Source organism: Symphodus melops, assembly GCF_947650265.1.
Source record: "Symphodus melops genome assembly, chromosome: 6".
Taxonomy (NCBI): Eukaryota; Metazoa; Chordata; class Actinopteri; order Labriformes; family Labridae; genus Symphodus; species Symphodus melops.
Window position 1 is genome coordinate 9334687 of NC_136696.1, and position 25634 is coordinate 9360320.

The 25634-nt window shown below is 40.2% G+C and overlaps 1 protein-coding gene across 1 annotated transcript; it reads left to right on the forward strand.

The window, feature by feature from the left end:
- Positions 1–25634, forward strand: dnajc24 (DnaJ (Hsp40) homolog, subfamily C, member 24). The gene is made up of 6 exons (XM_079345300.1): positions 1–78; positions 17628–17833; positions 20313–20419; positions 20610–20745; positions 24385–24453; positions 24629–25634. Exons 3-6 carry the CDS (start codon positions 20318–20320, stop codon positions 24820–24822), a joined length of 501 nt encoding a protein of 166 aa, XP_079201426.1. The 5' UTR covers positions 1–78; positions 17628–17833; positions 20313–20317; the 3' UTR covers positions 24823–25634.

Here is a 25634-nt window from a genome sequence, read left to right on the forward strand (position 1 = left end):
GAGGAGAGCTGGAGAAGTTTCTGACAGGAGTGAAAAGAAAAATGGAGGAGACGTCAGAGGCAAGAAAAGCAAGTGACGGTAACCGGCATAAATATAATAAGACCAGGAAATACAACATAATCTATTTTGATTATCAGGTGATTGTATGCAGAATACTGGGGCCAGCAATTCATACAGTGGTTTGTACAAATAAATATTATCAAGTTCTCAATAGCATTTCCATTTGGGAATATTCTCTGTCTGTCCCCTCGGTGGGGCATGACAGAAAATAGTTTAGAACCACTGCTTTAACTCATTATATATACTCAACAAAAATATAAACGCAACACTTTTGTTTTTGCTCCCATTTGTCATGAGATGGACTCAAAGATCTAAAATTCATTCCAGATACACAATATTACCATTTCTCTCAAACATTGTTCACAAATCTGTCTAAATGTGTGATAGTGAGCACTTTTGCTTTGCTGAGACAATCCATCCCACCTCACAGGTGTGCCACATCAAGATGCTCATCAGACACCATGATTAGTGCACAGGTGTACCTTAGACTGTCCACAATAAAAGGCCACCCTGAAATGTGCAGTTTTGTCTCACAGCAAAATGCCACAGATGGCGCAAGCATTGAGGGAGCGTGCAATTGGCATGCTGACAGCAGGAATGTCAACCAGATCTGTTGCTCGGGCATTGAATGTTCATTTCTCCACCATAAGCCGTCTCCAAAGGCGTTTCAGAGAATATGGCAGTACATCCAACCGGCCTCACAACCGCAGACCACGTGTAACCACACCAGCCCAGGACCTCCACATCCAGCAGGTTCACCTCCAAGATCGTCTGAGACCAGCTACTCAGACAGCTGCTGAAACAATTGGTTTGCATAACCAAAGAATTTCTGCACAAACTGTCAGAAACCGTCTCAGGGAAGCTCAACTGCATGCTCGTCGTCCTCATCGGGGTCTTAACCTGACTCCAGATCGTCGCCGTAACAGACTTGAGTGGGCAAATGCTCACATTCGATGGCGTCTGGCACGTTGGAGAGGTGTTCTCTTCACGGATGAATCTCGGTTTACATTGTTCAGGGCAGATGGCAGACAGCGTGTGTGGCGTCGTGTGGGTGAGCGCTTTGCTGATGTCAATGTTGTGGATCGAGTGGCCCATGGTGGTGGTGGGGTTATGGTATGGGCAGGCATCTGTTATGGACGAAGAACACAGGTGCATTTTATTGATGGCATTTTGAATGCACAGAGATACCGTGATGAGATCCTGAGGCCCATTGTTGTGCCATACATCCATGAACATCACCTCATGTTTCAGCAAGATAATGCACGGCCCCATGTTGCAAGGATCTGTACACAATTCTTGGAAGCTGAAAATGTCCCAGTTCTTGCATGGCCAGCATACTCACCGGACATGTCACCCATTGAGCATGTTTGGGATGTGCTTGACCGGCGTATACGACAGCGCGTACCAGTTCCCACTAATATCCAGCAACTTCGCACAGCCATTGAAGAGGAGTGGACCAACATTCCACAGGCCACAATTGACAATCTGATAAACTCTATGCGAAGAAGATGTGTTGCACTGCATGAGGCAAATGGTGGTCACACCAGATACTGACTGGTTCTGAGTCCCCAGACCCTCAATAAAGCAAAAACTGCACATTTCAGGGTGGCCTTTTATTGTGGACAGTCTAAGGTACACCTATGCACTAATCATGGTGTCTGATGAGCATCTTGATGTGGCACACCTGTGAGGTGGGATGGATTGTCTCAGCAAAGCAAAAGTGCTCACTATCACACATTTAGACAGATTTATGAACAATGTTTGAGAGAAATGGTAATATTGTGTATCTGGAATGAATTTTAGATCTTTGAGTCCATCTCATGACAAATGGGAGCAAAAACAAAAGTGTTGCGTTTATATTTTTGTTGAGTGTATTTGTAAGTTAAATGTTCTTTTCACAAATCTGATTTATTTGATAAAAAAGCAGTTTGGACCTCAAAGGGTATAAAACAATGATAGGGCAGTGAAAACATTGTTGTTGAAAAATTGCTTTATAAAGATTTTTACTTTTTTTCCAAAACTATGGCATCCCACTGAAAACGACTCTGCGACCCACTTTTGGGTCCTACCCACAAGTTGAGAGCCACTGCTTGATGGCCAACTTCTACCAGATGTGTTTGGTCTCTCTCCGCTCTGTTACGGCAGTGGACCTGATAGGTTTTCACTTTAATAACTCCGGCAGTCTGGAGCCCTCCACAGTGGATAAACAAGGCAAACTTTTTGCCGGATGCTAGCGCATCAATTCAGCAGAGAAAAGAACAAGCGGGAGAAGTGCGACACAGAAACCTTCAACATCAGATTTATTTTCAGAATAAAAAACTCAGTTTTGACGGTTCAAGAATGACGGAATGTGTGTTTATGTCTTTTTAAATGCTTTTATATGTTTTTTTACTACAGTACATACATCCAGTCATACAGATTCGCGCTGTCACTTGAGAATCTGTAAAATTACTGCGGGAATTCCTTTGTATCTGCCAGCCAGCTGTCTGGCTCTGCTTTCTGTGCCGCAGCTGGTGGGTGTTGACAGATGAAGGTGCACAGAGCTGTAACGGACTGGAGCAGTCATGCAATGCACACGTATCTGGTGGAATTTCTGGGTAAAATATTGTTAGATCTAGTTATCTCAGGGTCCCTGAATAGAAAACTGACCAATAACACTCACTACTGTATAGTTGAATGTGATGGCACTGGAGCTTATGGGAGCTGTAAGTGTATGTGTTTAGACTTCAAATGTGAATGCACTCTGCTGGTTTTTACACCCTCTGTCGCTAATACTTTCTCATCTTTTAGTCTCATCTTGTCTGGTTCAGCAGACATGTTTTCACAGGTCATCTAACATCAGATAATTGAGATTTGGCTTGTCACACAGGTGACCGGTCATTATTGAGAAGATCATACACGCTGTTTGTATTCAATAGTGTCTCTTTTCATCCTCGTTAAACTCATCAAAACACTTTTTCCACAAGAGTCCTTAAGAATCTACTTTGGGCAAGTCCTGCTCGAGGACAGAAGTCATGTCGGTCCTTTTAAGATCACTCTCAATTAACTGTGTTTAGACTACTAATTTTGTATGCTGCTCAATCGACATTGGACCTCGAGACGCTAGGGTGCTGACATATGCTCTCATGTGGATTCTACAAATTGACGATAGCTTGTCAGACAGAGGAGTCACGGTAGAACGTAGGCAGGAGAATATTTGTAGAGGTAGAGAGTTTGAGTGTGGGGAATGAAAAAAGCTCATTAGCTAAAAGGCTCATCTCTCCCCTCCTGCTGTGACGTGTGTGTGTGTGTGTGTGTGTGTGTGTGTGTGTCTGAGGACGTTCTAAAGGACAAAGAGCCTTGTCAAGTCAACAAGCAGCCAGTGAAGCAGACGTTACAGGTCACAGACACTCACTGACAGGCTGCAGCACATGTTTGGACGTCTGTATTGTTTGAAGGCACTGATGCTTTTTCCAAGTCATTTAACTTTAGACGGTGTTAGACTGTCCGAAGATTATCATTCTGTGTGAAAGATGGATCGACATGTTCGACAAACAGATACATGGGGGGGGGGGGGGGGGGGGGGGGCGTTGTGGTGCCACGTATATACAGTATATCTATTAATGTCTATTAATCTATTTTTCTTTGCCTGGAAATTTTCTTCATGTGATGCAATATGACGCTTTTTGTATCACATGAAGAAAACTTTCAAGCAAAGAAAAACACATTTTTCTCATCTCAGGGCAAAATAAGGGTTGGATTCACGACCATTCACTACTACCATGTTTCTAATGATACACAGCTTCATGCAAATGGGTGAAGTATCCCTTTCATGTCACACATTTTCTAATCCCAGGCTGCAGATTACTAAAACTGCACCGTTTTTCTCCAGGTTTCCTTTATCACTATTTATGTTTTAAGGCTGGCACAGTGGTTAGTGCACGCGTCCCCATGTATGGAGGCCATAGTTCTCTACGTGGGCACCCAGGGTTCGAGACTGGCCTATGGCTTCCTTCCTGCATGTCAGTCCCCTCTCTCTCTCCCCAATTTACATCTCTGTCCACTGTCCCATCACTCTAATAAAGGCACAAAATGCCCTAAAATAAATCTTAAAAAAAAGAAAAAAGAATCTTTGTTACGGAATTATTTGATGGTAACATCCAGTGTTAATTATTATGAATTAAGTCATAAAACAACCTTACTTTATAATCAGACATTAAAGAAACTTGCTGATGTCACAGTGATAGCTTCTCTTACAACACTGCTGTGTGTCCTCCTCCAAAGTTTTAATGCCTGTCCAGTACCGTCTATATTTGTTATGAGCAGTTCTAAGGCATCCCCAATTTTAATCGACATTAGCTTCGCCAGGAAAACAGGAGTCTGGTTCAGATAATTGAATCTACCTGACCTAAAAAGCCTCAGCATTTTTTTTCTTTTTCAAATTAAACAATCCCGACCAGGCATGACTATTAGACATCCAAGTTACTATGTACCCTGCAAAAGCTGCAAAATTCAATGTGAAAAAGAAAAAGAAGTCAAATCAGCATTATTAAAAGAAGTCAGGTACACAGTTTAGGCAAAAATTAGAGAGGAAAAAATACATAAAAGTTAAAATGAACTTTGTTAAACCAAAAGAGGCTCTCTATTACCACAGTGATGATGCCATCAGATTTGCATCTGAGTTTAGTGCAGCCCGGAGTCAACCAATAAACTTCTGCTTCAATCAGGTGTAATGAAATTAAATGAATATTGCATCTGTAAACTTTATATTCTAAGACGATTAAACATAATTTCACCAAACATTGACGAACCAGACATGTTTCTTTTGCAACAGAATTGATATGATCCAATAAAAAACCAGCAGATGGCAGAATTTGTTTTTTTTTTCTGATTCTATGAGACATTGAGAATGATCTCTTTTAATAACTTTTCATCTAGTTGCATGCTGGCTTCTGTGCAGCTAGATATGCATGCAGTTGTCATACAAATGTTTCAAAGTGCGTTTTTTGTAATGTTAATTTTACGCGTGAGTCCATATGTGGTGGAAATTCTGAACTTATTGAGATTCAGATCTATGGACATTATATTGTCTATTCAATGCTCCTGAGGTCAGACATCATAACGTGTCAAGGGTCTTCCCCATACAGTATCTGCGATGTTGTTTGGCTTAGTATCTGTTTTAAATTGTCTTAAGACAAACATACTAGTTTAGATGGGGTAATCAACCCTGACATCAACACTGTGTTCTGGATATATGCGATGCCTTTTTGGAGGGTCTGGCAGAATTGACCAAGCAAGACAGAGCTTCACACTCTTTTCTGTTAGCTCACTTCTCCTCTGGAGTCTTGTATACACTTTCTTCAACTTAAGCCATATGAGTCTCCCTGAATCATTTCATATGTGAAGTCAAGTTCTTACAAATGTCCTCAACACAATTAAGTTTAACTGCACTGAATTGATGCAACTGCAAGCCCTGCGATTCGACCTTTGGGAAGTGTTGTATTTCCTGCATTTACTCAATTTCTGATATGGCTGACATTGTTTTAATATTGTAACCTTTGACCTTCAAGAAGGTCCTTCCTTTATTCCAAAATAAAAGCAGTGGTAAATTCAAACAGTATAAAAAAAAGTATACTCTCAGCTTAAAGGTAACATATTTTACAAACTTGTCAATAACAGAAAACTAATGACATTTTGCTTTTGATTGCAAATGTTTATTGTTTGAATTTTTTTATTACTTTGTTTTTTAATCCTGACAAGACTCCTCTCTGCTCCTTTCTTTTCTAAGAGCTGTCAGGGTGAGTATTCATCGGGGTTACTGAAGCGGACAAATGACACCTTTAAAAGCTACGAGGTGTGTGCCTGTAAGATGTCTTTGTGGCAACGGTTTCATAAAGTGCAAATTCCTTTTTTGTAGAGATGGTCTGGAGAGAATATCGTTTACACTTCATTAGTTCAGAGTTTTTGTCTGCGCACGTGTGCGAATTTTGTGTTTGGAAAGAAAAAATAGTAGAGTAGGTGCCTTTAAATTCATGCGTGTGTGTGTGTGTGTGTGTGTGAGGTTGGATCTGGCAGAGGTGATGTGACTCAGAATACTTAAAAGAAATCAGAACTTCTTCTATTGTTTGGTAAGAAATTATATCGTACTTTTTTCCATTATTTAAATAAACCGTGACACAAAATTACCTGATCTTTGTCTTAAATTGATGAATTCATTAAAAAAAAAATCAAGGAGCAGTGTTGTGGAACAGGGATTATTTTGAAAGAATGCCAGTAAGTCAGGAACTCTAATGTACTATTTTTTTAACTGCTGAATAAAATCCTATTAAACAGTGCAAAGTGACTGGCCGTACTGTGTAAGCATAGTGTGAGAAAACAAGCTACAAACATGTCTGAAACATAACATTAAACCCCCCCCCCCAAAAAAAACCATACACCTCCCCTAAATGAAGCTTAGCGAAAGTTCAGTAAGGAAGACTTGAAGTGATCCACAATCAGGTTTCTCAGTCACCCTTTTCACGCTATCTCATTTCCGCTGTCATTCTCGAGCTGTCAGTTTGGGCCGTCCGTGGGTTAATCAGCTGTTCTGTCACCGGACCTCATCTAACCAATGGCGCAGCGTTCCTCCTTCGTTTTCGGCCTATCATCATTCAGCTCTCCTTTTAAATATGATCCTTTTTCTTCCCTAGTTCTTTCAAGCTGGCTTCGTGCGCCCCTCCACCTCCCCATCACCGCCATCTTCAGAAGCAGAGTCAACTCCCATCAATTCTTCTCCAACTCGGTCTCATCAAATCATCAGTCCTCAACCACCTGGGTCTAGACTCCATGGGGGATCTATCCTAATGACGAGCAGGACTTCATCACTAAATCACATCTTCCACCCCATAGAGTCCAAGCGCCAAAACATTCTGTCAAATCTTATTCTGTCACTTTTTGACTGTAATAAATTAATTCTTAATATCACTTGTCTCTCCTGATTGAACTCCCCTGGTGTCCCTCTGAACCTTACGTGATGTCCCATTTAAGTCCTTCTGAGAAGGAGCTTCAACACTGTAAGCTTTAGCTACAGTATCTCAAAGTCCCCTACCTGCGACAGGTTAACAACATATAATATACACACTTCAACCCTGAAGTCCATCAGTTCATTTGGCCAGTGTGACCGCTCTGTTCCGTGCTCAGGCACTGCACAATTCCCTGGCTTTTTAAAAAAAATAATTTTCAGTATGGCTGTATCTGATGGGGAGATGGTGGTGACCATGAGCATGCACACCAGCACCTGGTTTATTTCTCTTCTCTGAGGACATCACAGTTTTTTCTTGGATTTGGATATCAAACATAGGCCTATTTGGTACAGTTTTTCCTCAATAAAAACCAATGCAAGAAATGAAAAATCTTATTCATAAGGTGAATAACAATTTAGTTATTTTAAGAATCTGAATAAGACTTCAAAATAAATGGCCCCTTGATGATTTGTGATCCACAGCACAAATTGATTAAATGTTAAATTTACATTTTTCACAGCTCTGTTCTCTGTGTCATCATGATGTGCAGACAGGTCATTCACTCACAGAAATAATATTGCAGTCAGATGAGTAATTAGAAAGTTGGACACAAACTTTATTGCACATATAAGAAAGATGATAAATTAGAGAGAGACACTTTGAAGTCAGATCAGTGAGCACAGTGATGATACAATTGAGCGGAAAATTGCCAGTCGCTGGAGTAAAGATGCAATCTGCTAGTTGACAAGTGCTTCATTAGTTAGTTGGTGTTCAAACAGTCATTTTCAAGGGCTTATTGTTTACAACACCTACTATGCAGGGTCTTGAAAATCATGATTACATCCAGTGGTGAGTTCTGTCAGGTTACGGTGAAGTACAAATCTGGCCGAGAGCATTATCTAGCAATGTCATATTCAGAAGTTTTGTCATCTATTCTTCTTTCTGCATCTTGTCCCATCTCCCCCATCCCATTTTCAAGCCCAGCACAGTTTAGCAGATGGCTGTTCCGTCATGAGCCCGGGTCTGCTGAAGATTTCTGCCTGTTAAAAGGAAGTTTTTCTTGCCTATGACGGATTAAGCTGGGCTCTTGTAATATAGCCATCAGTAAGGTCCTTTACCTGCTTTTTGTAAACATAGCAATGAGCATGGTTTTGTTACCTGCTCTTTTGTTAATGTTAACAGACAAACAGTAAGGTCCTTTACCTGCTTTTGTAAAGTGTCTTGAGATAACGCCTGTTATGAATTGACGCTATATAAATAAAGATTGATTGATTGATTGATTGATGTTGCATAGAGATGTAAAAGGCAATCTTTGGTGAGACATCAGGCTTCCCACCTACTCCAAATTAAACCCTTCCATGGCATTATTTGACATAAAGAATAACTGCTGCAGTAAGAAGAGGTTGTTAGAGGGATTCCTAAAGCATTCAAAAATCAAGTAGACCACAAGTAAACACTCCCACTACAGTGTACCCTTTTGCTGTCCCTTTTTTCACTCAACACTGAGTCTTTTTGTGCATTCCTCTCCAAACCTCTGGTGTATTTTTCTAGCGCCACCTTCAACTCAACCATTCTAAGACTGCACTCCTTGTCATCCCAGCCAGTCCCTCTTTGTAACCACAGATCAGTATCCAGCTTGGTGCAGCCTAACTCATACCATCAAAGTCTGCCTGGAATCCTGGTTGTCATGATTGATAACCAGCTTATATTTAAGTTTCAAGTTGCCTTGATTGCCCGGTCATGTCAATTTGTCCTGTACAACATCAGGAAGACCAGGCCTCAACTGCCAGAACCTTCAGAACATGCTACAGGCAGGTTCTCCTACATACACTATCAAACTTCTGCAGATGATTCAAAATGCAACAGCTTGACTGATCTTCAACTGATCATTGTTCCAAACACCATTTGATCTCCAGAGACCCTTTGCCCCTCCATGAAAAAGCTAAAGACCCAACTCTTTCATGAATACCTACAACCTTCATAATGATGATGATGATGATGACATTGGTTTATATGATAACCACAATCTTTGCGATGGTTTTTAAACTCGTTAGAGCTCTTAAGAACTGCTGTTAATGTTGTGCTTTGCCTCTGTGCGATGCCTGTCAGCACCTCTGTGTTCGATCGGACTTGTCAATGTCAACTTTATGTATATAGCACATTTAAAACAGCGAGTCGCCAACCAAAGTGCTTTACAGTGAAAGACAGTAATCCCCCCACCACGAACAGCAGAAACAATAAGCACAACAATAAAACCCAATAAAAGTGACTTATACACTGTTAAAAGCTAAAGAAAACAGATGTGTTTTCAGCTGTGTTTTAAAAGTTGAGAGGCAGTTCGCAGTGCGCACAGCCAAAGGTAAGGAGTTCCACAGAGTGGGGGCTGCAACTGCGAACGCTCTATCTCCTGGTGGACCACAATGAGGTCAGACAAGTATTCTGGGGCCAGCCCAGGACTTAAAGCTGTTTGCAATGACTGACATTGTTTCCTCTTTTCTAGATCCTGCTTGTGTTGTTGTCAGGTCCATATTATCTCAGGCATGTTCTTGGAGACGAGGCACCCCCTTCACATATTATTTTAACAATTTATTTATCATCTTGTTCGGTCATACTGATAGTTATTCCTGTACAAAGGCACCGTCATATTTTAGTCTGTACATTTGTGGATCGAATCAAAGAGGTATCACACATGCACTTTTGGGGGCAGCTCAGGGGTCTTTGATGCCAAGCGTGTAGCTCAGTTGACCCAGATGTTCGAGAATGTACAGCCTCGCTGAGTTCATATGTTTGTGTCTCTGTGTTTCAGACCAAAGTAAAAGAAGAAAAAAAAATCCCTTTGTGTAAAAGTGTGCAACACTGTACTTAAGATGTACGTTGCTTCGGATAAAAGCATAGAAAAAGAATAGCTTTTACAACTTTTTTTAAAAATTTTAAATATTGAAGACAGCTGTTTCCCCCCCTCTTCTCTACTTGCACACTTGCACATATTGAAACCTTTCTGCGTTCTAATCCCTTTCCATTTTTCAAAAGCACCCCCAATATTTATCCTGGTTTACCATGTTTCTGGTTGTGGAGCTTATTCCAAAAATGCTGCATCTTTTTAGGTTGGGTAGAATTAGTTTTATCTGAACCAATTTGCTTCCATTGCAGCAACGCCTATTGGTTTGCCATTTGTGTCCAAAACAACTGTGTAGAGGTAACTTAAATCTTTCTACCTTCTCTGGTCAAAACAAAAACAAACAAAAAAAACTTATAGAGGACATACTGGCTGCTGTGATGCTGTCAGAGAAGCTGGTATTTCAACATAGCACGTTTCCTTGTGTGATGGCATAGTATTGTCATTTTATGGTCTAATTCAGGAGATATCTTACATATTGGACCTCTGAAGAAGTCAAAACTAAACAGCAACAAATTGCTCTCTGGTAATTAAAAGCAATGGCAACTTCACTCTGTACTATCTTGATTGTGATGTCTTTAAACAACTATGCGGGTGGACTTATTGTTTAAAATTTTATGCTATGATAATTACAAAGGATTGGTTGGTGAATGACTGGTTTATCAATCTATTGTTAGGGATCGTTGTTGAATGAATAGCTGGTGCAGCAAGGTGAAGTTAAGCTAGAGTTACCAACCTAATTGTCATGATCCCATCATGGCAGGTCCCTCCTTCCCCGTTGTGTTGTTTGTATTCCCTGTCTGTGATCCTCATGTTTCTTTCCCCTGTTAGTCTCTTTGTGTGGCTGTAGGCGTGGCTACCTGGGTGCTGGCTGCACCAGGTGTACCTAATCTCTTCATCAACCCTGGCTGTACTTAAACCTGGATTTCCTCTGCCTCTGCGCCAGATCGTTGCGTCTACCAGTGTGGTAGTAGTGGTTTGTGGATCACAGCCTTTTTGTATTTTTCATCTAGCTTGGTTAAGCTGGGTACTAACTCCTCTGTGCTTCCCCACTTCAGATCGTCGTTTTTTGGATTCGTGTGTGTTCTTCACTATCTGCTCACTGCCTGCTGATATTCTCAGGAGGAACTTCACCACGGGATTGGAGACTCACATCACACTCGGACCGAGTGTTCACCTCACCATTGGGATCCTTGGATGCATCACCCCCTCCCCCTCACTGTCACTTAATTGTTTATTAAATTGGACACTTGTTTGAACCTGTTTTACGAGTGGTGCTTTTGGGTCCGATCCAGTCGGAGATCGTAACAATAATGCTCTGTTTTATACATTTTAATTCCACGTGAAAGTATTAAGTTTTAATATGGTAGTTCGACACGACGAGTCGAGTCCAAAGTTGTTTCTTCTTATTGTAGTTTTAATGAACTTTTGCTTCCACTGAATACACATAATTAAGACAGCACGCTTCAACACACACACACTTAGAATTATTTCTCTGCACGCTTGAACACATACACATGCCCCACACTTATAAATGTGTCAATGCGTGTGCTAAGCCTGACACTCAGTCCGCTCCTAAAGAATGCACTCATGAGAGAACAAACAAAACACAAACAGTATGCACGCATACATGAGACAGTGAAAGGAATCACACCCTTATGAACAGTGGGTACCCATCATACTCTCTGCTGACTTAAAGGTACTTCTGGAATATTTACAACATCACAAACTAAGTTGTAATACTGAATGATGACCAGTTCTAAATGAACACAGAGCCAGTCAAACATCGTTGCAGTGTTGAAACCTTGAAACCTGCTAGCACAGTTGACAGACATGCTGTGATCTTTTTTGTGTGTACAGAGGCGTTATTTAGGAAGCAGCTGTCCGGGAACTTCTGTTGACCAGCTGTGTTTTTCTGGCTCAGATTCACTGAGGCACACACACATGTGAAGACAGTATCTTGCTGGTTCAGCAGTTTTTAAACCAGTGAAGTGTTTCAGAGCACAGCAAGATATGACCCATCATCAATCACGTAGACGCACAAACCTGCTCACACACACAAACACACACACACACACACACACACACACACACACACACACACACACACACACACACTACATAATACATGAACTTAGACACACTGACACACTCACTCTATGAAGTTGTGAGTGTGTCACCAGGCCGAGAGAGGGAACCAGGTGGTAGGTAAACAGTCTTTCTGTCTGTTAATGTGAGTGTGCGCTTGTGTATGTGTGCAATGGTGCGCAGAATGGTTGCATGCACGGCGCATGTACGCACGCATGTGATTATTTCACAAACGTCACACAGGTACACACGCACATGCGTTTAAAGTCCTTTTTCTTTTATAAAGTCCTACAGTACATGCAGAGTGACTTGCAGATGCACGTTTGTTTCATTTTATTTTTCAGTCACTTCAGGTGGTGTTATCTATGTCAACAGGATGTTGATAACCCTTGCCCTGTGCCTGACAAGTTGAAAACGAAGATGTTAAATCAGTACTTTTTCAGATTTACACTTGTTTTGGAACTTTTCAGTTAAAGTGACTCTTCCTTTGCCTGCTTTTATCCCAGTTGTTTGAATTCTGCATGCAAACTATGTACCTTGTTTTGGTAGCTGCTGCTTATTAAATAAAACAATAAAAAAAGAAAGTATATCATTAAAACAGATACACTCAGCTTTTGACCAGTTTCACATCTTTTATAAAATACAGTAAGCCAACAACATTGCCATGTAGAGTCGTGCATAAAAATTTTGGTTGGTTATATCATCCAAAAACATCACAGACAATAACAACAACAGTGGATTTAGTTAATGCTAGGCCTCTTAATGCACAATTGTTTTTTGTTTTTACTGTTAATGATTATTAGTTTAGTTAACACCTTTCTGAAGAACAGCTGTGTGTGTCTATCCTTCAGTTACTCTGCTCAGAGTCAGATATGAGGCTGATGTGTGGGTCAGTGATTCTGTCTGACTGACAGGTTGTAGCTGCATATAGTCTGCTTGTTTATCATGTTTTTTTATATTGTCCTTTGTAATTAACAACAGCTTTATGATCACAAGCAGGTAGACAAGCCCGTGTGTGTGTCTGTGTGTGCGTCTAGTTGTTCTTTTCTGCCTTTAATGAGCAAGAGATTGCTGTTATTATCGTCTTTGTGTTGTGTCTTCACACATTTCTAATGAACAGCTGCTCTGCTCTGAGAGTGCTAGCCAGCATACACACACACACGCGCGGGCGTGCGCACACACACACACACACACACACTCAACCAAAAAAGTTTCAATAAGCTCTGTAAACCCTGGAGCAGTTCTAGAGTTCTTTTTGGACATTAATAAATATTTATTATGCAGTACTTAACACAATTACTTACTGTAATTGGGCAGGTGACATTTTTTTTTTCTTCAGATCTCTCTGGAGAGTTTTAGATGTTTTAATTCTTAAATATTTGTTTCAAAATACACATTTTAAACTTCCCTTCCTCAAACTTTTCTTTTTTACATTGACTCATTCTTTCGATTCTATTATGTTGCACAACAGAGCTAATTATTTTTATTATTATTATATATATTTTTTTTTTTACACAAATTTGTTAACCCAGCCTAAAAGCAATTTCTTATGCATTGCAAATGACACCAATTTGTATAATTTTTTTTTGCCAAAATTGAAAGAATTTTGCTTTACAGAGACTGATCAAGACTTTATTGATATTATTCATTTTCTTTGTTTGTTTGTCCCGTCTTGCAATCTCACAGATTGTGTCTTTTTTCCATCACGGTATAGTTATATCCACATTTTAGCCATGGACTGTTTATAATGCAGACATTACGAGTGCATCAAATACCATGTTGCATTATACAGCAAGACAATCTTGCTTCATCTATTAAATATTTACTTTCCTGCTCTAAACCAAGTCACATGTATGAGTTATCGCAGTGCAAAACCAATACGGACATGAGCTATTGAGAACAAAATTGTTTTTTGTACTAGACTGTTAACATGCTTTTTACCGCTTAACATGGATGTTAATGGGATTTCTGGGCCAGTCAGCTACAAATGGACCCTCAAGGAACTGCTGTATTTACAAGTTTAACTCCAGCATTCATTTCTTTGCAACTCTGGAGGTTGCTGCTTGATTTCAGCCAAATTTGATAAGAACCACATTTTGAGTGTTTAGATGATTTTTCACAATCACGTCACACTCCAGGTCTTTTAGACAATCCCAGTGAGTTGAGTGAACAGATGCCCACATCTTACACAATGTAGGTATACAGCTGTAAAGTCAATGAACATCTAAAGTCTGTAGAGTGTTATCACTGAAACTGTTTGTGATGTTTAATCCTAAATCTACCTCATTTGTGTATATAATTGTGTGTGTGTGTGTGTGTGTGTGTGTGTGTGTGTGTGTATATATTGTTATATATATATATATACATTATGTTATGTTTCTTCCTCTGACCTCATGTTGTACACATTTCCACAGGGTTCAATTCTTGGTTTTTCCCTTTGATATGCTTCCATTAGAAAATATATAATGAATCATTTTCATGGGCTCTCTTATCACTGTTATACTGACAACAGGCAAATATGGCTGTTGCTTCAGTCCAATAACATCTGCCACTTGAACAATTTAATGGAGTGCATAGCCACCACAAACAGATGGATGAGCTGTAATGTTCTGCAGCTGAATACAGGGAACACAGAGGTAAACATTTTTGGGTCTGATCACACATAAAGCAAATTGTTGGTCATTGTTCCAATATAAAATCTACTGGTAAGATTAATTTTTACTTTATTGATCCCTGCAAGGGGAAATTCGGTGTTTACACTCAGATGATCATGCAACACTCACATAGACTGAAGAATACACATGCACAAACAGGATCCAATGGACATGCACCAACGGAGAGATGGAGGTGGAGGGGGAATTCGATGGAGGGGGATCAATAACTTAAAAACACAACATGGTCTGGCCCCCTCCTTACATTACAGGACGTGTGACACATTCAGCTCTAAAGTGCTCTAAGATCCTCAAGGTTACCATCGTTAGTTGTTCTTAGGTCAAGGCTGGTCACCAACGGTGACCAGGCGTATACCGTCAGAGCCCCTAAACTCCCTTCCCCAAAGATATTAGGTTGGCAAACTAATTACCTATTTTTAAATCTTTATTGGAAGGCTTTATTAAATTCATTATTATTAATAATTTTGTAACTTAGCAATGTTTTATGTTGTGTGTTTTTGAAGCACTTTTTATCTGCCTATATTTTATTTTACTGTATGCATTCTCTAAAACAATTTGATGCATGAGACTGCACACACTGCATGTGCATTCAAAAAAAGTGCTAAGCACAGCTTCCCAATCAAACTATTTATATTTTGTCACTTGACTAATTGAGCCTTAATTCAACCAAAATGGAGAAATAATTAAGTGCACAACAATGTCAGTCACCCTGCGTCTATCCCTCCCCTCCCCCTCTACCCCCTACGGTCCTGTTAAAGAGCCATAAGTGAGTGGCAGACAGGAAGTCAGATCATAAAGGTGTCGGCGTGTCACCTCATCTCATCTATTCCCATTTCAATTAACAGATCGCTTCATGGTCTGTATTGTCAGGACACATTTCTCAGCATGTGGTCTGGTGCTGCTTTTTCTTGGCGGCAGTTTCAGAGGCTTGGCAGTGGAGTTTAAATCTGTGTTTCAGTGGTTTCACTCGAGCCGTTTTCACACATACACTCCGGATAATATCTAGACAATTATGGGAGGACTGCTCTGGAAATTCTGCCGACCTAGCTGTTTACATATATTCCTCACAGCATGAGGAATGACCACGCCCCCTTTTGGGTGAAAACAATCGTAGCCTACAGTTGCAGGGCGCTAGCTTATTACGTTATTGTTTCCATTATTGACACAAACTTAAAAAATAAAGACTCTTAGCAACAGAAAAGGTAAGGGATGTCATTACCTTGAGATTCAATATGGTAATTGTTAATGTCGCCGTATTCATTCTCCGGCCACAAGGTGGGGTCGCTGGTCCATTTATGGGAAGAGATGATGAACGTACACTCTTGGAGGTCTATGTCGTTTATTTTTTCTATCTAATAACGCAGATTGTCTTCAGGCAACCTAATAATGTAATTGTCCAATGGACTGGCCATAGCGATCTAGCTCAAATTTGGCTTGCTATGCTGTAGTATTTTTTTTCCTCATGCAAATGGGCAATGCGTAATTTTCTATTTGCCGCCATTCATGCAGAAGTAACTTTCTCATTTAGAAAGGGGTGGGAACAGCATCGTTTGGGCAAAGTACCCGGATGGGTTGCTCTTATTAATGCCTGTCAGACAGGAGGGGGGACGGGGGGCGGGGGATTACTTTGGCTAAGAGGAGACCTAAAAGAAACAACGTGGAACAGCGGCCAAAGCCAGTACGCGACACAACGCTATAATGACAATATCTGCCTTTATACCAATGCGATGTGCAGTCCAACGAAAGTTCAACATCCACCAAAGAGCGAAGAACAACATATGGGCAAACAGAAAAATAGCACCCCTGGAATAGAGACCTCGGTGTCAGTGGGTCCTCCCTGCTAAAATAAAAGACAAATGAAAATAAATAAAATAATGAAGCTGTCTAATAACGTGCATGGAGATCGTAGTGGTCGTGCACAGACACTCTCTGCACCGTGCAGGAATCACAGGGAATAAATGTAACTCCACTCCATTTGGCTTAAGGTGAATTCTCCGGAGAATATGCCGCTGCGTTCTCACATCAGCCCCTCTGGAATTTCTGTGGAAAAAATACTAGGGGTCTGGCAGGAGAAACTTTGGGTAGAATCTGAGTTTTTCAGGAGGTTTCTGTTTGTGTGAAAACGGTTCAGGACTGCCATTGTTGCTTTGTACAGCAACAAACACAAGCAACCACAGCATTTAAAATGTATGTCCTGTCTACTACAAAATCAGTACTCCTTTGTGTATGTTTCAACTTAGAGCGAATATAACTTCATACACTGCATAATAATTATTACACAATGCTTTGTTTTTTATTTTTTAATAACACTAAAGCATAGGGATGTAACGATTCAACAAACTCAACTATATTCACAACAATTCAACTATGTTCACCATACGATTCTCTCATGATTTATTTTACAAAATGAGACTGCAGACAAATTATGAGGGAAAAAGATTCCTTTAGGGGCTGCAACCCATGGCGCTTTCATGTTTTTCAAGCTTCTCATTGTGGTGACTCTGCAGCTGCTGACGCTTATGATATTATTGTGATTAATTTTTCAGAGTACCGATGTGACTCTCGACACCTTTTAATTAGATTTATCATGATTTTACGATTAATCTTTACATCCTAAAGCATCATTTTTATACCATTTAGCATGAACGTTTTATATAACATTAGAGAATTGTAGCTTTATAAGGTATAATGAACCAAACAAAAAGAAAAATATTTTAAACACTGATGAAATCACATGAAGAAATAAACAAGTAGAGAAAGTGTGACAATATGTTTTTAAAGCATGAAATAACGAACTGAGTCAGATAGGTAGGTTATAAAGTTTAATGAATGAGGAGCTTAGCTCTTGTCACATGTCACAGCAAAAAAAACATTATTTTACTGTTTAAATGTTTATTTTCTTAAGAGGTGTTCATTTATTTTCTACTACAGCTATTTACGCTTGCAATCTTCTATATCGGAGGAAGATGGCGGTAGTGCGTTAAAGAGACTGTTTGCGGAGCAGAGAAGAGAAGAAGAAGAAGAAGCCGACTCCTCGCTCCATGCGGAAGTGACAACCGGCTCGGCGTGTTTGTTTATTGGAGGATTCATCGTTGAACATTATTATGTCTCGTCTCAGGTGACAGCTACATTTGAAGGTGTGTTGGATAAGAATTAACTCAAAGATAAAAGAATATGAGACTGAATAACCTGTACGTACATAAAAGGAGAGGTTTATGTAAAACGTGTGGTCCATATATTATCCATCCACGAGGCTGTGTTTATATAAACATGTTATCACGTTAACATGCATACAGCCTAGTTCTTTGCTGTGCCTGCATCATAACGAGTTTAAGATAACGAGTGTGATGGAGACCTGCATGAACTTCATTATTCTTGATTTTAACATTTTGCTTTAAGATGTAAACATGTCTCAAGCTTTATTACCATCATTACAGTAGATCCATGTCCAGACATGATCAAGACCATGACGACAACTGTCCTACCTTGAGCCTTACTTTATGAATCATACAGAATACTCATTTTATAGTTGTTTCATTTAAATTGTGATTTAAGTCAGGCAGCTGCTCTGGACTAAAAGGATAAGCACACTTTTTTTTTTAAATTAAATGATAAACTTGATTTTTTTTTTTTTTTATATATAGCAGTGCAAAAATGAGTTCATGTATGCACATTAAATAAGGCCCTAAATGGTATCATATAAAATACAAAACCAAAGTCTTCTGATGTCTTTTCACATGTTGAATACCAGTAAGGGGTTTAGAGCTTCAAAAATGAGGACCGGTACTTAAAGAGCATATTGCAGGTTAAAGACAAAACTTAACTAATCATAGGAAAATACGTTAACAATACTGTTTTTAAAGAAATTCTGAAATTAATAACCCACAGGGTCTCCTGGAGACATTTTAGTACGTTTTCGCACGTCTTTGCTCTTTACTTCCGCATTTGGCTGTGACGTAACATAAGGGAGTCCCGCTGAATCCCCGTCTGTTTAACATAGAAAAGCATGGATCCGAGTGTCACTCCCGTCAATAAATAGGAAGAAAATATGTATTCCTTTAGAGAGAGAGAGAGAGAGAGAGTGACATAAAACCCGATTACACGGCCTGTGCAAATGCAGCACTATGTCTTTATTGTTTATTCCTGATGCAGCCCAGTGCTCACGTTGTTATAGAAAATACAGTGTATGTTGCAGGATTCTCCTGACATGAGTTCACAGCGCACGTCCACACAAACATGCACAACAGCGCACACACTCCACACTTTAATGCGTGCTTTTGCACATATATTAGGCTACTACAAAAAGTTTAACATTTTAATGTGATAGAGGACCGACAGACGTAAAGCTTGTGTTTCGTTTTGTTTCCAAACCGCGCGTTCCGTCTTTCCCCACTGCGCACACACACACACACACACACACACACACACACACACGCTCTCTTGCAACAGAGTTGGATTTATAATAAATCGTATGACTACATATATTAATACAGACTGTCCGGTGTCTATTACGCTCACACTAGAGAATATAACAGAGGATTCCAGCAGATCAAATCATTAAACGCTTTCTGTCTGCGTATAGAATATTTGATGTTAAACACCCAGAGATTTAAATCATTAATAAGGAAACGCTTTTGTGTCTGATGCCGAAATATTCAACGTGTCTGTTCGATCGTTTCTGAGGTAGTGGGAATAATTCACCAAAACACACTATGAATAATCAAGCCACTTACACTATGCACCCGAATGTGCGCCGCGCAAGTTACAAACTATAGCAGGGAGGCATCCTGTCTGTTCTCACTCACTACCACGTATCATTACACCTCTTTAATCATGTTTCAGCCTGTTTTTTGTGCTTTAATTCTTTTGTGCTGCTTTCTAAATGTTTGTTTGTAAAGTGTTTCATGCTCTCGGTGCAAGACAAGTTCCCCCAGGGGCAATAAAGGCTTCATTCATTCATTCATACACGTACGCATAAAGCCGATCAAAGCAGAGTGACAGAACACGACTCCCTTACGTTACGTCATATGACGCGTTGTTGAAAAAAAGCGAGTTCTAAACAGCTACGCTAAAAACAGCCACTTTCTCCTCTAAATTAGAGCACTTATGTGTTGAAGAACATACAGAAAATTGATGTACTTATTCTACAGCCCTTATCTGACAACATGAAGTGTTAATCTCAACTTTTTTTTAACCTGCAATATGCTCTTTAAGGCCTTTTAGCCTTGACTTGAATTGATTGGAATCAAAGCTCAATTTGACACAGAGAAAAAAGCTTTTTTTTTGTCTTCAGAAAGGAATTAAAATGTCAGAAGGGACACCAACAGCAGCTTTGTTATTCAATACACTCCTTTTCAAATCCAAAGGCACTGATGGGATGTATTTCTGCCTGCCGCGCCTCTGATAGTGCCATTTTGCAGCGAGAGGTGGGAATTCCAGTTTTTTAACCAGACGTGAATTAAATTCACATAACCAGTCACGTTTTCAACATAAAAAGCTGTTGCCTCGTTTTTCTTACTGCATAATTGTTCCCGAAAGGAAAGTAGAAAGACTAAATGACTGGTGCTGTTCAACGTGTTACTAAAATGTTTGTCTGATGTCTTTGTTGTATTGCAGCAGTGATGTGCGAAGCAGCAGAGAAAGACCTGTATGCTGTCTTAGGAGCAAGCCCCTCTGACTCTCTCCAAGAGCTCAGACACAGATACCAGCAGCTGGCCTTACAGGTAAACACACTGCTCCGCACACCTCGACAGTTATACGAATCCCTGCAGGCTGCATACTGTAGGAAAAAGTGTCTTCATATAATAGCACACTCCAAACTGTGGATCGATCTGAGTGACTTTAAAAAATCCTGTTGTATAAGTTCTCCTTTTGGAAATTTGATGTGTGGTCTTTCTGTGTGTGACAACGCAGTACCATCCAGACCGTCTGCGCGATGCATCTTCTTCAGAAGCCGAGTCTGCTGTGAAGAAGTTTTTAGAAGTAGACGCAGCCTGGAGGATTCTGAGTGACGGCAACAGCAGGAGACAGTATGACTTACAGAGGAGAGGTACGACGTCACATCGGATCACACATCAGTTGATCTGCTTTTTTCATCCACATGCCTGAGACTATGGTTTTCCATGAACCTGATTCATTGCCCCTGACAATCAGTGGAGACGCTCAGTCTTGGTCTTTAGACAGCACAGACGTTTTACTTACGATATGAGATCCAATCTTAAACCTTGTGACAAGCTCTGACTCACTAAGACCTGCCTTTCGTCACACTTCCTTGGTACCGTCACACAGCCATCCCAGGGTTAAGCCAAGGCTCCACGGGGACTGCTGGTAGATTGGCACAGTTAGGTTAATGGGGACTGACTAGCCACACTCGCAATTTGTTTTCATGGTGCAGAAACACATCCCCAATCACGAGTACTCGCTTCCATCACGGCAAATGAAATAAAGTGTACCACTACCCACATCATCACGCTGTGATACGACGCAAGCATGGCCTCGCGTGATCATAAAGGGTCCTTTAGTTTACACAGAGCGGGATCGCAGAGTCGGCACAATGGAGAACACAGAGGACGTGACTTCGTTTCTTATTTTAACTCCTTTTGGTCAATTAAAGCCCTCAAATACTCTTGGGTTTCTCGATTATGTAAGCCGAGCACTTTCACCGTGTCTGCAGCTAACGTAACGATAGCAACATCATGTCACAGTCGCTGCCTGTCTGTGAAACAGCGATGCGTTAGAAACACTGCATGCTGAATATGCATCAGAATCAGTCAGAGATACACACACGTCTAATAATGAGCAGGCTGATTAGGTGAAGAGTCTAATGTTGTCAGAGGTAAGTAGGGGAGATCACCGTGGACTCTCACTGAGTGTGGGAGGGGAATCATCTCTCAGAGCAGAGTCAGGTGTGTGTGTGGCTGATTGGCCTTGATTAAAACCAGGTGTGGGGAGCTTATATATAACTGTTGGACTTCAGTGCTGTGTGCTGACTCATTATCTCACCTTCAGAGGTAGTGAGAGCGTCTCCCTGTGTTGTCTCTTGTTGTCTGTGTGCTCAAATACACAAACTCTTTTTGGGGCCATAGTGTGTTTATGTGAGTGCGAAGGCCTTCACCTTTAGTTTAGAGCCAGCTGCTTGGCAGCAGTGGTGTTCTTAATCCTTTTTGGGGGATTATTTAGGTTAGAAGGGTGTTTTGGCTCTATAATTGTTTTTGTTCCCTCCCCCCTTCCTGCGTGATTTTTTTTTTTTTTCATTCAATTTTTTATTTGGTTTTGTAAAGGAGATGCATAAAACATTTTATATACAGTTTAACTGAATTTCTTAGCTTTCCTTTTTAAGTAGTTTTCCTCTCCATGAACAATTCAAAAAAAAATTTAACACACAAATAAAACCAAGAACACTTGTGTAGCTCCCGAACATAGGGTATCACATGGAATCACTTTAAAGCGTTCATAAAGTCTGCGTGATTTTTGTGATTATCCTTCTTGGATAACTTTAAGAATCTCCTGGCTCTGCACCTGTGTCCCCGTAGAACTTGTTTTTTGGAACGATAATTTCTGTCTTGAGGTAGTTCAGACACGAGATCTTAAAAAACTCCGTATGAAACAAGAGAGGGCAGCTTGGCCGTCATTTGAAAATTTATCCCACATATCGGGTGCAGCACTCAACGTCTTGCTAAAAGCTAAAAGCTGTCTTTCCCCATTCAGTACTGAACCTTGCTATTTTTCAAAGTGATCCAGTTTTGAGATGTGCTTGAACATTTTACAGACAAGAGATTAGTCAGGTAAGGTGGGACTTTACCTATGAATTGTAATTTAACAAAATACTGTGCTGAATTCTTCATTGACCCAACGAGGGCCATCCTACAGATCGACAGAGGTCAAAATGATGATTTCGAAATCTGTCTGTGATAAAGTGAAGAGCACTGTGATGTAGTATTAAACTGTTGGACACACTCAATGTTTACATTGTCTATTGTTGACAATGTAATATTAATGGGTTCAGTGTTCCATCTTGAGAAAATCATTTATTTTGTTTTTTTGGGGGGGTTCAGTTATGTGGCGACTGAATTTATTGCCAAAAGGGAGAAAACATTCACGGAGGGACAGTTTCTGAAAGAGTGCTTGTGTGTAGTTACTAATGTTCTGTAATGGAGTCTGTTCAACTATATTTCTCTATCAACAAAAACTGGTAGAGCAGATTGGCTGGTCATATTTATCAAGGGCATTTAAAGACCAAAAAGTGACAGGAAAGTTTGTACGCACTACATGGCTGCACTCCAGCTAAGAACATTTTTCAGCAGCTCTCAGACGCACAGTTCACTGGGAATAGACTGGTGGGCATCACCACTGGTCTATACCGGTCCATGATGGGCAGAAAAAACGGACTAGTAGTTGTAACAGAATGCAGGGTTAATGTAGGGGAACTGTGTTTTTAGTTCAGTGCAGGTTTTTATTAATTATTTGATTTAAGTTAATTGTAGTTATTCAAGTTATAAAGAGAACACAAACTTGCACTTGTTTTGAAAATGTATATAAACTGCTGTTTGTAGTTTTTTTGGTGATGTGTGGAAACAGAAAGTCCATTTGCAGAACTATTTCCATTTTCTTGGTGTTTCTAGTGGCCGTCCTTGAAGGTGACAGTGCCTCCAGGGGCCCCATGCCAGTTTTGAGTTTGAGACCCCTGCTTTAAATGTACAGTAATAAACAGTAGTGGATTTTGGAAATATCAACACAGCCATGGAAACTAGTTAGACGAGCCAAATGTCTCTGCAGATATAACCATGTCCATAAATCCATGTGTTAACTTTGTTATAGTCTTTCTCAAACGTCCTCTCGCTCATTAATCTAATGTCGAGTTAACACTAGTTAAGCAGCACACACTCCACATAGAAGAACAGTAATTAAAAAGCAGGTAAAATGTAGCACTAATTATTCATGGTTCAAAGTCATTATCACCGTCAAACTGTACGACTTGATAATGACTGTTTCCTCAAGAGTGAACTGTGAAACCTAAAAGTGTGTGAACACCCAGCTGCTCACCTTCTGTCAGTCCATCCATTAAGGCTTCCTTCCATCACTGTTCATCCGTTCATTCATTGATGTCTTCCGTTCTTCTTTTTCTCTTTGTGAATATCAACACTTTAATGGCCAGGCCTTCGGGATTATAATATCCATTTCATGAAAATTCCTGAGGCTTTAGAGGTTTTTCAGTCCACTTGTTATTCAAAACTAAAGCTTTTTTCAGAGAGTTAATTCTTCTTCAGGAACTTTTACTACAACCAGTTGCAGTATTGATGCCCTAAAGCATTATCAAAGAAAGCCTAAGATCATGGAGGAACACTTTTTGAAGCTCTGAGAGGAATTAAAAACGTGCTTGTGAAACTGTGTTTTGTTTTTGTTCAGGAGACAATCACACAAAACGTGACTAAAGTAGAAGCAGTAGCTTAGTCCGTTTGGGACTATGGTTGGGAACTGCAGGGTTGCCGGTTCAAGTCTCAATGCAGACCATAATATGGACTGTTAGCTGGAGAGGTTCCAGGGCAAGCGGCCCTTGACCGAGGCACCGAACCCCAACAGCTCTGTTATGCCCCATGCATAGCAACGTGTAGCAGTCATTTGAAACCTAATGGTCTTAAGAGATGTTTCCCAAATCTTTGTGTCATCCTCCCTTTTTCACCCTCTCCAGCAGAGGAGCTGAAACAGGACTGGCCAGTGGATTCTACGGTTTATTTGGAGGACATGACCTGGGACCAGGGTAACTGCACATATTGTACTACCGACAGACACAAATATATACACTTTTTTTTAATTGTGTTTAAATCAATGTTCAAAAAAGGTTTTAACTATTGTACATTATTTGAATAGTTAAATCTCTTGAGGTACTATTTTCTACTAGATGCTAGTTTCATCTAATGTGTGTTTTGTTTCAGGTCAGTGTGTGTACACATACAGCTGTCGCTGTGGAGGAAGGTTTGACGTCTCTGTCGAGGAGGTAGAGGAGGAGACGCGGAGTCGGCAGCAGGATGACGAAGAAGAGGAGGAGCACAGAGGAGTGGTCGTTTGCTGTGATACATGTTCCCTCAGTGTATACGTCACATGGTCACTACATTCAAAGACTCTTTAGTTTAATGGCCAATTATAATATTTATAAGGCGCACTCTTTACTCTGACGAGTCAGACCTTCATTTTGACAACATTTTCCTTTCTGGGAGAGAGCCTATGTTAATCACTACAACAGTAGTGTTGGCCGGCTGAAGTGGACAAAGAGTTCCTGTCTCAGACCTTGTGTTGAACATCGACGTCACTTCTGTAGCGGGGCTACAAGGCAAAGGGAGAGAATCACCAATAGGCCATTGACGGAATCATGGAAAACCTGCTTACAGTATTTTTGGGCCCGTTTTTAATGTTGACTGTTCGTCTGTAGAGGTGAAGAACACTTCTGTTTGTACACAAAGGCTCCAAAGCATCAGTGGAAATGAACTCTATATCTTCTAACTACACTGACTGTGTGCCAAATGGCTGGTCCCTCATTTAATTCTAACCTTGCTCTTCAATTTACACTGACTTTTGTAAATATTTTTAAAAAGTATTTCATTACTCATCATAAATAGTTGTGCTTGTACACAGCACATCTTTATCAGAAGGCCTTCTTAAAGCAAAATTGGCAGCAACTTGATGATTGTGCAGCGAACATCAGAACACAAAAGGTTCTTTTACATAGACGAAGCATGACTCTTGTCAAGATCACAAATACACAAATAAATGCAGCTTTTTAATTGTACACTGGAGCCACTCTTTGTCTATATATGAGTGAAACATAAAAGATGTGTGTATTCTTTATAAATTCATATATGTGAGAGTTATTGAAAAAGAGAAAAGGAATCTGTCTGTCATATTTGACGGGATTGTACATTAAAACTGCTTTTAAAGATGGAA